Source organism: Pempheris klunzingeri, chromosome 14, assembly GCF_042242105.1.
Source record: "Pempheris klunzingeri isolate RE-2024b chromosome 14, fPemKlu1.hap1, whole genome shotgun sequence".
Classification (NCBI taxonomy): Eukaryota; Metazoa; Chordata; class Actinopteri; order Acropomatiformes; family Pempheridae; genus Pempheris; species Pempheris klunzingeri.
Window position 1 is genome coordinate 16,679,812 of NC_092025.1, and position 13,030 is coordinate 16,692,841.

General features: G+C 39.8%; 1 protein-coding gene across 2 annotated transcripts in view; it reads right to left on the minus strand.

The window, feature by feature from the left end:
* LOC139213534 (rho GTPase-activating protein 26-like) overlaps positions 1–13,030 on the minus strand; it is an 83,469-nt gene that overhangs the window by 18,239 nt on the left and 52,200 nt on the right. For both annotated transcript variants that reach the window (XM_070844250.1, XM_070844251.1), the window contains 7 exons: positions 12,549–12,585; positions 12,249–12,314; positions 10,911–10,985; positions 10,710–10,794; positions 9,851–9,909; positions 2,436–2,541; positions 42–201 (listed from right to left, as the gene is read on the minus strand). In XM_070844250.1, the coding sequence (XP_070700351.1) occupies positions 42–201; positions 2,436–2,541; positions 9,851–9,909; positions 10,710–10,794; positions 10,911–10,985; positions 12,249–12,314; positions 12,549–12,585 (588 nt within the window). The remainder of the gene's footprint in view (positions 1–41; positions 202–2,435; positions 2,542–9,850; positions 9,910–10,709; positions 10,795–10,910; positions 10,986–12,248; positions 12,315–12,548; positions 12,586–13,030) is intronic.

Below are 13,030 nucleotides of genomic sequence, written 5' to 3' on the forward strand. Positions count from 1 at the left end.
TCTGTTGTTTGTCTTATTAATGTGTATACACACACTCTTACCCTTTCATGGTGCTCTATGAGGATCTCTACTACAATGTTCTGGAACTTGATGTCCATGATGGCTGCCACAGTCTCCTCCTGTGGGCGCAGCAGAGTTGGCCCGAAAACCACACCCAGATTGGCGATGGTCATCAAGTTCTGCTGGTGGTGATTGGCCACACTGTGAGGAGATGGGGGGGGGGGGGTTGCCATAAAAGCAAATAGAGGGAAAAATGTGAGAAAATGTGAAACCGACAAATTGTGGGCATAAGTCAATTTTCTCATAAAACACCAAAAATATGAAATAAATTAAATAAATACTTGAACTCCAAATTTGTGTGTGTCCTTCCCCTCATGGAAGAAATAAATTCTCCTTGGTGAAAGTATTCAAGTGCTATAACTGCCAGGAAAATCATAAGACAAGACAAATTCTGCGTCTTGCTTTATGGCCTTATTATCCATATCTCTGAGTCTGATCGTTCTTTACTGATCTTGGAAATAGCAGTTCCACCCCAACTGAGAACAAGGCAGATGTTATCAATTCAACAGTTGCCACCACAAGCATCCCAGAAGGACTCCCTTACTAGAACTCCCTTAATGGGACTCGCGCAACTGGAGTACTTCTGCACATAGCCACGCAACGCAAGAAAAAAACAAAACCAAAAAAACGGAGAGAGGTTCATGACCTTACATGTGGCAGATGTGGACAACACTGTACAGTGTCGGAGAAATACTAAGAGCCCTGAGAAAAGACTGACAGAGCACAAGTAACAAACAACATCAGCTGCCATCGACCAGGAGTCGGTGAATTGACAAAAAAAAAAGATAAAGGAGATTAATTTTCTGTGTCTTTGGCAACATGTTTTGATCCAGTTAAGTGTCATTGATTTCAAAATGATTGTGCTAGACTGGGCAAGAAATTCATAGCGGAGTGCAATACATCAAGAAATTTGATTTGTAAATCCCCAAATCTGCAAAACAAGGGAGGCAGAGAGTAAAAATATCTCGCTGAATGTGAATAACCTTGACTGGCACTCTCTCTCTCCACTACGCGTTTCTATTATTTTGCCCACCTCATCTTTAATCAGAGCTAAATAACAAAAACACCTCTCCGTACAATGCAATACAGTCCAGCAGAAACACAAACTGCGTCCTCTAAAATGATAATATCATCAATATTATCAATATCAATATTCAACCTATAAAGCAGGTGTAATCCACTAAGCCCAGATAAAGATGTGCATGTTCTCAAAAATACATGTAACTGCATTTTCACTTGCCTACGTGTTCTATAAACATGGCTGATGTCCCATTTGTCACACATTATATCATGCCGCTGCTGTTGAAGAAAAGCCCGATAAAGCCAGAGGGCTTAGATGCGGGTTTAGAGTGAAAACACCATGCCAGTCAGCTGCATTAGAGGAATAATTACACATAAGCCAACAGTGTCATGCCCTGCTTTTTTGCTTCTGGGCTGCAGCAGCTTGTGGTTATGTAATATACAGACAGACAACTTGTTTGATTCATAAATCCTCTTGTCTATACAGTATACTGTTGCCTGCATACTGTATGAAAACCTCCCAGTGTGGCAGCCAAGGCTTGGGAAAATGGGAAAGAAAAAATGTGATCTTTGCAGGAGCCTCGCGACAGATTTGTTGAAAATTATTCATCTGTGGTGCTTATCAGCATCTGAATTGCTGAAATGCCCTTGAGTTAAACACTGAATTCCAATCAGTGAGTGGCATCTTTTTGACTCCCAGTGAGCAGTGATTTGAGGTTTTTGTTGATTAAAAGATATTTTGTCACCTCTGTGAAAACTGAGATACATTTGTTTGATTTTGTTTTTTATTTATTTTTATTTTTTTTATTTGTGTGACATAACATTTTTTCAACGACATCAAAAATGATTTAGAACCTGTTTCCAGTTAATCCTGCGTTATACTAAAAGTCAAACTGGATGTATGGAAAACTTATTTTAAGCCCAGTTTTACCTAAACATGGGGACATCTTTTGACCAACAAATTATCATTGTAGTCCTCTATGGGCTGCAGCCATGATAGTTCCTACACTGGAATCCATAGAAAGACCACCCCTCTTAACCTACAGGGGATAAGTCAAGGAAACAGATCTGGCTTTGTAACCGCACTTGGATGGGTTTCTATTTTAAGCACATACTGTCTTAATGCAGGTGGTCAAGAGATTACACAGAGCCCTAATCCTCCTCGAGGATGGACAACAACAGCAATCAAGCTTAAGGGCTTTACAGCAATGTGGATGTAGAAAAAGAAGAGGAGATGAGTCGACAGGGTTAACTATTGCTATTACCACTACATAGAAATGGTTAAAATTGAATAATTTTTCGTAGCTTTACAATAACTGCCTGCTGTTGTCCATGTGTGTGATCTCTTCACCTACTTGGCCAAGTGTTTCATTAGCAGCTCCAGCATCTGTCTGTTCTTCTCAGGCAGTCGGTGCACTAGAGAATGGATCTCTGTCACTCTGGCCTCTGGGTTGTCCAACTCTGTACAGAGACACATATGAGAGACAGAGACAGAGAGAGAGAGAGAGAGAGAGAGAAAGACTTCAGCTTAAAGTTCAGAGTGTCACATTTGAGGACTTCCTTATTGATATGCAAGGAGCAGACACAAACACTGAATGTACCTGTTCAACTCAAGTTTCTACTACTGAAATGCAACCAAGTTCATTTATCCTTGTTGTCAGAATCAGCTCAGGGTTGAAAAGAATCACGAACAATAACAGGTCAGATTCAGAGTCTTCATAGCTATAGTGTACGCAGAGTATATCAATGTCAATACTCAAGGTGTAAAGCATGAGTATGGTGATATTCTACATATGGCCACATGGAATGGCCAAAACCAACAATGAACTGATCCATCGAACAAGTAGTGTCTGTGCAGCTTATTGCTCTGTGCCATAGACCTCCATCACTGTCAAAAAAAATCAAACACTTTCAAAACAAATGAACATCACCTCTGCATTTTAATTTGAGTCAACCTCAGATACACTATCCTGCTGCCCTGAATACACACCAGAGCACTACATGTGTATCCATGCATGACTGAAAACAAATACACTATGTACTCCGGTTTCACTGTTTGTCGCTGGATTTGTTGACAAGAGGAAAAATATAGAAAAATACCAGCATTATGCTTGAGGTTTCAATCTGAGTTTATGGGAGGACCATCATCAAGTAATTTGGAACACTAGTAACATGGACTCAAAGGCCATTTATTGCCACAAGAAAGAGAGACGCAGAGACAAAAACAGATGTGTCAGAGACAAACAAAGAGGTAGTTTTAGTGTTTTACTTTGCTGCAAAGTGGGAAAGCTCTCCTGGTTGTTAACAGGTATACAAGTAGAACAGACGGACAGACAGGCAGGAAGAGAGACCTGTTGATGAATGACTACAATAAGTAACGGCTGCACAGGCAGTCGATAGAGAGATGACAGCAGACTCACACTAGATCAACCATGAGGCCCTGGATGGTGTCAGCGCCAGGCAATACACATGCAACTGGCAAAGCAACTCACACACAGACACAGATGCACACATGCACACTTTTCTTATCAACTACCAGACCTGAGAAGCTAAAGCAGCTGCAGCAAACATACGACTTGCAAATTTAGCAGATTCAGTCGCACGCACACATTCACACACGCTCAAATACCATCTACAACATACTCATGCATGTGCACGTCCACGACACCCCCTACGTAAACTGATGTATGCACATGAAAACAGCAACACTCATTGCTATGCATTCTCTGATGTCTACCACTGCACACACATTATGCTGACGCACGCACTCCTCTCTTCGTTTAAACCTCATATCGTACATGCACGGACGGCAAGGAATGCATAAACATCAAGTTTTCAGAAAACCCAGTTTTACACTGTTGAAAATATGTTAATCCCACCCAGGAGTTCAAACCAGAATTCATCTGGTTTTTATGCTCGACTCATTTTTCCAATCATGCTAGGCTCTGAAATTAACTCCCTATAACGCCTATGAAATGCCAGGAGAGAGATGAGCAGCTGGATTGAATGTGAGTCACCCAAGAGGTAAATTTGAGCGTACGTTAATTTCATGTTAGGTCTCAACTTGTGTAGTTAACAAAGAAGCCAAAAGTGTGATGAATGTTTTGTTTTGGGTGCTCTGAGGAGTTTATTAACTGCAGGCAAGCAGTGTTGCAATTGTTAAAATTATAGACACAGTTTGGTGTGATGACTGAGATCAATACATAGATGATAGGTCCAACCCAAATGGGTCATCTGCACAGACATTCATTTTGAAATAGGATTCTGTGTTTAAAGAAATCCTTGACATTTTGGGAAGTAAGGTTTTATTGCAGAGTTAGACTGGAGGCAGGAGGGTTTAGCTAGCCTGACTGTGTGAAAAGTTCAAAAACATTCGTACCGGCACCTGTAAAGGTCAGTAATAAACACGTCATATCCCATAGGTTTAATTTGCAAACAAACAGAAAGGTTCTTCTGCCTTCACTGTGCACTGTGGAGCAGCTTTGCATCGAGCAAGCACACTTCTAATAAAGGCTGAAGACAGTGCATTGCCTTGGAGGGAGCAACAGTGAAACTGAAAATAATATTGGATGACAAATTTAAAGATGATTATCACAAATCAACACACACGTTTGACCAAGGGTATTGTGAGAATGAGTTAGTAAAATAGTATAGAAGAAACAAAGCTTCACCAGATCAACATTGAATCCCCATATAAGTGCAGTGTAATATAGTCATTAATCCAGAAAATCATACAAGAGAAAAAGTAAAAACAGTAAAACAGACAAGTCATTCAATGGTTTCTTCGAATGCTGCATTAGCAATATATTAGCTCCTGACAGCTAAAATAGTGGCAAGCCTGGTTGGCAATCTGCTGACACATTTGAGTATTTGCCTTGTTGCTTGGCATTATTTACAACTCTTTTTCAACTCATCGGGTCCATTTAATTCCATACTTGCATTAAAAGAAATTCCCTTAAATAGATTTGAAGAAAAAAAAACGTGCACACACGGTAAAACACACACCAGCTGCAGTGATGAGTCAAAAAAAACCCAAAACACACACACACTCAAACTGTAGTCTGGGTGTCGATGAAACTATGGTCAGTAGCTATGGTGCTGAGTCACAAGTTATTACACCAAGCAGAAGTCATTCATCATCGTAGCCTCCTCTGCATCCATCACGTAAAAAGACAACGACCTTTAAAAGTCACTTTTTTCTCTCCTACCTTGAATTCCAGCCTTTCAGCCAAAAGAATAAATAAGCTATGTTCCCTGTATTCATGTCGTCTTTTCACCTGCACACCAGCACGTACATCGCCACGCGCATTCAATCTCTCATTAGAATCATCATGCATATTCTGTCATGAATGCATGTGTGCATGTCCACACACACATAAATTCAGCAGAAACACCTCACAACGTGGTGACCGTATAGGGTTAAGAAAATCGGAGAACTTTTCGCAGCCACCAAATCACATAAGAATTCAGCAGTTAAAAAGAAACAGTCATGTCGAGCAGAGGGTAATGTGACTCATCACGCTACTTCAGATTGCAAATGACTTGTGTTGCTTGGATATTAGTGCAAATTAGTGCTTAGAATAGAGAACATTTTATGTTTAATATAAGCAATAATAGCCAGCATGGTTCCACAAAAACTGAATTTTAAATTGATGTAAAAGCATGGTAGTTCTCTCATCGGTCGCATACACACTTTAACATTTTGGGTGTACCATTAGTGAAAATCAAAATACATCTAGCAGCCATTTTGTTTGGTTATGATTGACTTTTAGATTTATTCCATAAAATAGCACCTTTCTTACTGCTCCGGAGCCTGAAAAAGCTCAGTGAAACCTTGAAAGCAAGTCTGGGTCTCACTGCATTAAAACTTCATGAGTGCATCTCTTAAGCGAGACAGGATTTTGATTATGGATGGAGGACATACTTTTACGATTAAAGCCAGGGACGCAAACACATACACACCTGTATAAAGTAAACGAAGCGTGCCTTACTTCACAAAGCTTGCCACATCTGCTGACCATCGGCCGATTCTTAACAAACTCCAGCACTGCCACCTGTTCTGCTTTCTTACCATTCATTATTCATACTTGACATCTCCAGGCCTGTGCAGTGCATACAGTATATCCCATATCAAACTGTGCAACTACAAAACATCTAGAGTTTTAACAAGGCAATCTCAGTCACATTTTTACAGTATTTCTCTTTGAGCTTTGGGTATGCAAACTGAGTATTTTACTTTTGACATATCAGAGAGAAACCAAATGATCTCAATTTATATGAACCATGATTGATGGAATCTAAAGAACGGATGGTCAAATGTCTCCAATTTCATTTAAGAAATGTCATTAACGTTTCTTAAAGAAGCTTTTGAGCTTTTAATTTGAAAAGTTACACCTCATATTTAAACGTGCACTCACCCATCAATATCTTTATATTAATAATAACATAGAATGATCACCAGACTCTCCCCTTGATCACTTTATAAGGTGATTATACATAATGAACAACATACTCATGCCTATCTACCAACAACTACCTGTCACTTCGTGATTAATGTTCATAGGATCCTGGCAAGAAACAAACATTTAGTTTCCTTCTAAACTAGCCAGTAAAGACTATAAAAGGCTGCTTCAGAGGTTAAATCCGGGACACAGTTCGCTTCAAAAGAAATCGCTCTAAACAGCTACAGCAAAACTAAAAGCATGCAGAGAATTGTGCCATTCATTTTAATAATGAGTGTCAAAAAACTGTAGGAAAAATTATAGGAGGGGGTCTGAAGTAGGAGTACAACAGGTGTTTGCCTTTGTCTTAATAAATCTCCAGTTTCCAGTTTCATGCTTTATTTCTTTTTTTTATCTGTTTCATGCTGGGAGCTACGTGGCCATCAATAGCAGGAACGATGAGAAAACATAATGTTTCACTCCTGTTTTAGGCGCAGGCTGAAATCACACCACCTCGATGGGAGCAACACAACACTACAATTTCTATCCAAAAAGAGAATGTGTATATAAAGAGCGTATGAGTTTCCTTCAAAGGGTGTGTCTGCTCAACCTTAGGAAAAGGGTGAGGAGTTCACATAGCTGAAAGCTCTTGGAGTGGAACCACTGCCTCTTTGTTTCAAAAGAAGAGGAGGGATTCTTTCTATAAGTCAGGAGGTAAAGGTGTAACAAACCATTGGTTACATAGATAAAAGTAGTAATGTGGGGATTCTTAAATCCTTAATTTTGAATTCTTGAATCTTTGAGTCTCTCTCTTAATTAAAGAGTTTGGTCTAGACCTTTGCCCTTTATGGAAAGTGTCTTGAGAGAACACTTGTTATGAAGTGGTGCTATATTAATAAAGATTGATTGAAGAATGATAAAAGATGATGGTAGAGTAGAGTAATGTTTGGTCCAGCTTTTTAGAAATTCACAGAAAAAAAAAAAAAAAAAACACAGTGCAGCAATGAAAAGTGAAGCCCATTGAGAAGCAATCGGAAGCAAGCAAGCGAGGGAATTCTGGCAATTTCTACAAAATGTCAGATAGGAGGATAGAGAAAGAAAATAACAAGTTAAAGGGTAGATTTGATAAATGAATGAGAAATTGATATTGAAAGCAAAACCTAATGACTGGAGACAGAAAAATTATTGTATGTTTGCTGTCTGGCAGGTAACTGCCTAATGCAGGTATTTGAAACGCAGGCGGAACTTTATTTTGAAGCCTAAGAGCCACATAAGACTAATGATCTAATGAACCGAAATGATCACAGCGACGGTGAGGAAATAAAATGATCCTGACCCAATACACCACACCCATCAGGTGCTGTTAAAAAAAAATGAAAATCTTACAGTTGCTGTTTCACCTAACGACCCCAAAACACTGAGCTCTCCAATTAAACCCAATATCCAAAGCCACAGCATCGTGGAATGGGAGAGAGCCGAGACAAAACTTGCGGAGGAGGAGGAGGAGGAAGATGAAGTTTGTGAACAGGCTGGTGGGAGGAGTTGGAGAGGATACATGAAAGAGACAAGGAGAAAGGGAGGAGCTGAGAGAGGGAGTTCAATCAAGGACTCTGTCCTCAAAACACCCTGCTGCTTCTGCAAAATTATTGCCTTGGAAAAAATACAAAAGCGCACACTCACACGAGCAGACACACATTCTCGCACATATGCATTCACACACAAATTCATGACATGCAAATGCAGACAGCCACATAAAAAGGAGGGCAGGGGAAAAGACAGAGTTTTGACAGAATGGAAGAAGTGGATCAAAATGAGGGATACAAATATGTAAATCTATACAAATAGTTGGCAAGCATGTGTTATATTTTATGATCATTACAAAACCATGAGTGCATCCATTATAGCATGTGTGGTTCAAGTTGGTATCAAAGCAGCTACCTTGGCATTTTTAACTGCCGCTCTCAACTCCCTTCTTCTAAATACGCACTTAAGCGCACTCCTCTCATTTTCTCTCCAGCTGTCCTCACTATGGAGCCATTTCCTGGTAGCATTGCCAGAGACACACGGTCATTTCCTGAAGCTCCTTCTCCTGTCAGCTCAGCTTTCTAGAGGCTTTGCTACTGACACATCCTTTAACTTAGAAGACCGGGCCGGACCAGACTCGAATAAATGGCACCCCGGCTTGCTAGAATGAGCCCAACTTCCAAAAAGTCAGTAAAGAGCAGGTATAGTGACAACGCAGAAGCGGACCAGACGATATAAAGCCAGGCTAAAACATGCTGACTAATATAAACTAGAGCAAACAATGCCAGACAAAACCTTAAAAGTACAAACTATTAGATTCTGCTGTGAACAGCACTCATGCAGAGTCTCTACTTCATGGACTAAATCAGTTCAAACTTTGTTTTGCAGCCTAGGAGACGCACAAGAAGAATTGAATACACTAAACGATTGCAGTGACTGTTGAGTTCAGGCAATTTGTCTTTCAGACAGCTTGGTGGTTTTTGAAAATGAAATTATTCACCCTGACTGTGTACACCACACCCATTAGGTGCTGGTAAAAGAGAATTAATGGAAAATTGTGCAGCTGCCGTTTCACCCAACAAACTTCTAAACATTAAGCTTTTACTAGGTCACTTTTAGACTGCCGCACTGCCTAGGCTTTTCCTCTTCATGTGGAATTTGAATCCCACACATACTGTATAAAAGCATAGCAGGTCATTATAAAAAAGTGTGTCACACATGATACGAAGCGGCACAGTCTGCGGCTCAGCTGCCAGAGCAAATAGACAAACACAAGCGTCAGAGTGTCACAGTTGGTGTCCTGGTATCTCAGCAAGTAAATCGTATCTGGCAACTGTTTTAATAGCAAGTCATGACCTAAATCAAATGATGATTCATATGATATTCTCCTTTTCAAAATAAACTGGCGAATGCATTAGACATTACTTCACCCAGACATTCATTAAAGAGGAGGAACGGGGACAAAAAAAATTCCCTGTCTCTGGTATAACAAATTAAAAACCCTCTAAACCATCTTTAATCCATTCATATACTGTGTACATATCAACATGACTCAAGAGGATTTAAAACAAGAAAACAAAGGTTACTTAGCAATTCTCTTTTTTTTTAAGTTTGTTGTAAAAATATGTGTAAACCGTAAAACGTCCCTATACAGTATACATTTTTCAATCCAAGGTGGTCTTAGAATATCTTTTTGCAGTGCTTTAATATGGGTGACCTCGCTGGGAATCCGACAACCTCAGCCTGCAGGAGAGTCTGGGTTCTGCTTACTGAACACACACGCTTGATGAAAGGAAAACACTCACTGGCAGCTTTGATGAAGCTCCTCTGGTACTGGTATGTCATAAGAGGTGCAGGCAGCATTCTGGAAACACAGGAGACAGAGACGTCAGATGCAGCACGGCAGCTCGGAAAATGGGACAAGAGTCGCGAAAATCAATAAGTGCGAGCTGTTCCGGATGATCACTCATCCAGCTATGTTCTCCTGCTCGTCTTTTTTTCTCCACCATGCCAGCGTACACCACTGGAGATCAGTTTAATCACTACTGCCTGGGGAGTTTAATGGCTCCTGCTGGTTCTCAATGAGGCCTAACCTGAAGTCCTGTTGCTGTAAATGTGGTGTGTGTGTGTGTGTGTGGATAATATGTGACTGCTGCACAGCACAAACACATGTGTGTGTTTGGGTTGTGCATAGTGCAAATTCATTCAGGTAGAGCACATTGAGCACAGCTTGAACACCACTACTCTTCTATTTCCCTTCATGCGCTTTCTCCTCTTGGTCACCTTTTCCCAGCCTCCCACAATCCCCATCCTCCCTTTATTGCCAATTGTTGAGATGCTTTTGAAGAAATAATCTAACCATCAATCGCTCTTTAAAATAAATCAAACAGGCTTGACAAGAAGTACTGCAAGTACTGTACGAATAAACAGCAACGTCAACAATTTATCGCGATTGGGCTCCGGCCAGAGACCTGTTTAAGATGAGATAAGATATTCCTTTATTAGTCCCACGATGGGGAAATTCACATCATATAAGAGGCAGAGACTGAATGTAGCAATAGGCTGCATTTATTCACGCACTATGAGTGAAAAGAGCCGAAAAGTGCTGTAATTTCAGAATGACAGAAATAATTCAGAGTTCTGACGAGGTCTTTTCACACAAACCTGAGATAGTGCTTGATTGCACTTGTGATAGTCTTGATCTCCCACTCTGGGTTTTCCAGCTCCACGTCAGCGCATGTCTTAGGATCTGATGTACAAAAGAATAAAGATTAAAAACTCAAGGCCAATTAAATTACAGAGGAGAAAATATAAACGGTTTTCACTTTTGACTAAACATGTGTGCTTGGATGTTTCTGTGTTTACCCATAGCGAGACTCAGTAGTTTCTGTACTCTCGAGCTGACCCCAACGATTCTGTACAAGCCCTGCTCATCAATACCTGGAGGAGAGGAGAGGAGAGGAGAGGAGAGGAGAGGAGAGGAGAGGATAGGAGAGGATAGGAGAGGTTATCATTTACAAACAATCCTAAAATAGACAGTGTGGTGTACAAAAACAGAGTCAGGAATCATAACTCGTAAAAATGTATTATCCATTTTTACCCATAATAGGGCACCACCCATATTACTTAGAAGATGTTGTAAACTTGGAACCACTCGAAGATTGCCAATTGATTAATCTATCCCAGAAACTCAAACTGCTGAGTCTAAAAAGGCGTATGGAGACTATTACTCAGTGAGGGGGGTCAAAAGTTACTGTAATGTATAACTATAACCATTTTAGTACAGCTCAAGTCATTTTAGCATCTAATTACATACACTGTACATTTGCTTTAATCTTTGACCATCACCATCTGGTCACATCTGGTCTTTTGTTCCGGCTCTATTTTCATAGGTGTAAAGAATAATCCTGACTGATACCATCTAATGTAAATATGTCGGCAGAGCAATGAAAAGCCAAAAGTATGTTGTAATGGATGCTCTTATTGCAGCACATGAGCGAAAAAGTTACTGATGTTAATGTCGATTTTTACTCCGACATTTCAGAGGAATGTCTGTTGACCTCCAGATGCATTACAGGGTGGACGATTTAAATCCCGCTGATCACCTTTGACACATATCATTTCACACCTTCTCTGTAGCTTCAACCATATTAAGAGCCAGCATTAATCTGTAAAGGCATTAAACGCAGTAAGGGGCCACCATCCTTACACAGGGGCTATTTTAGTACAGTTAAAGTAATTTCAGCATCTCAATACGTGTAATCTATGATTATATATACTAACTTCAGCATCATGTAGCACAAAGAGTACGTTACATTTAAACTATGCACACACCTACAGTAAGAAATATTTATTTTTTATATTTATTTATTTGTATTTACTGGGAATTCTCTTTAGATGTGATATATCTTTATGAGAAAGAAAAAAGTACATACATATAACCTACAAACCATTGGTTGGTTTCAGCTGGGTGTTGCTAGTGGCAACCACTGCTGGCACAGCTCCACAGAAGCTTAACAGACATTTTTACATCCAACAATTTGTCAGATCTGCATCTGTGCTGTGCACCACGGTGGTGAGACATAAAAGGTACAGATCTGAACCGAATCTAACTGAAACGGAAAGTGTATCAATCTAGAGGAGCAGGAAATCCACAGAGCAAAGAATCAATCAATAAATAAATAAGGAGAGTGCGAGTTGTACCTCGAGTGTCTACCGCATAGATGAATTTTTTCATCACGTTGAACCCAGTCACGTCCAGATGGGCCACTGATGGAGTGGGAGATGAACAGAATGAGTGTGAGCCATCACAGTAAAAAAGAGAGAGAGTCAGAAATGAAGAGGTTTGATTTATATTTGCTTGAATTTCCAAAATAAAATAAGCATCTTTTTGAATATGGTGAAAATGAAAAAAACTGTGAAAACTGTAAAAGTTCAGATGTTTTTTTTTTACCAAAACCAAACATACAGCATGTTGAATATTCATATATCAAAACTACTTACTGCCTTCAGCCTGGTTGTCTTTGTTCAGATTGTAAACCTGTAAATGGGGGGAAAAAACTCCATCAGCTAGAAATTTACATACAACAAAGACTCGTTTTGTTGTCAATATTTCATTAATATTAGATTAAAACACAGCCCTTATATGCTGCCATTCTGTTTTTCTCCACTTGTTAGCAAATGCTGCTTATTCCAGTTATGAGTTATGAGAACCTGAATACATTATCCGAGATAAATCAGGATATTGAGGAAAACTGTACAAACGTCATATTTCATTGCTGGCATTGTGCAATCTGTATGACTCCAGTTTCCATGGTAATGGTGAGAGTATTTTGTTTAGGTCAGGGCTTTTTGCACAGTACGTCTTTATTCCTGAGCTTAACTTAGAAATCCACACATCATCACAACAGCATCATGACAGCAGCGAGTTAGAATTCATACCTTTCATGCATCACGAAACAATAAATCGACTATAGTCTAAAAAA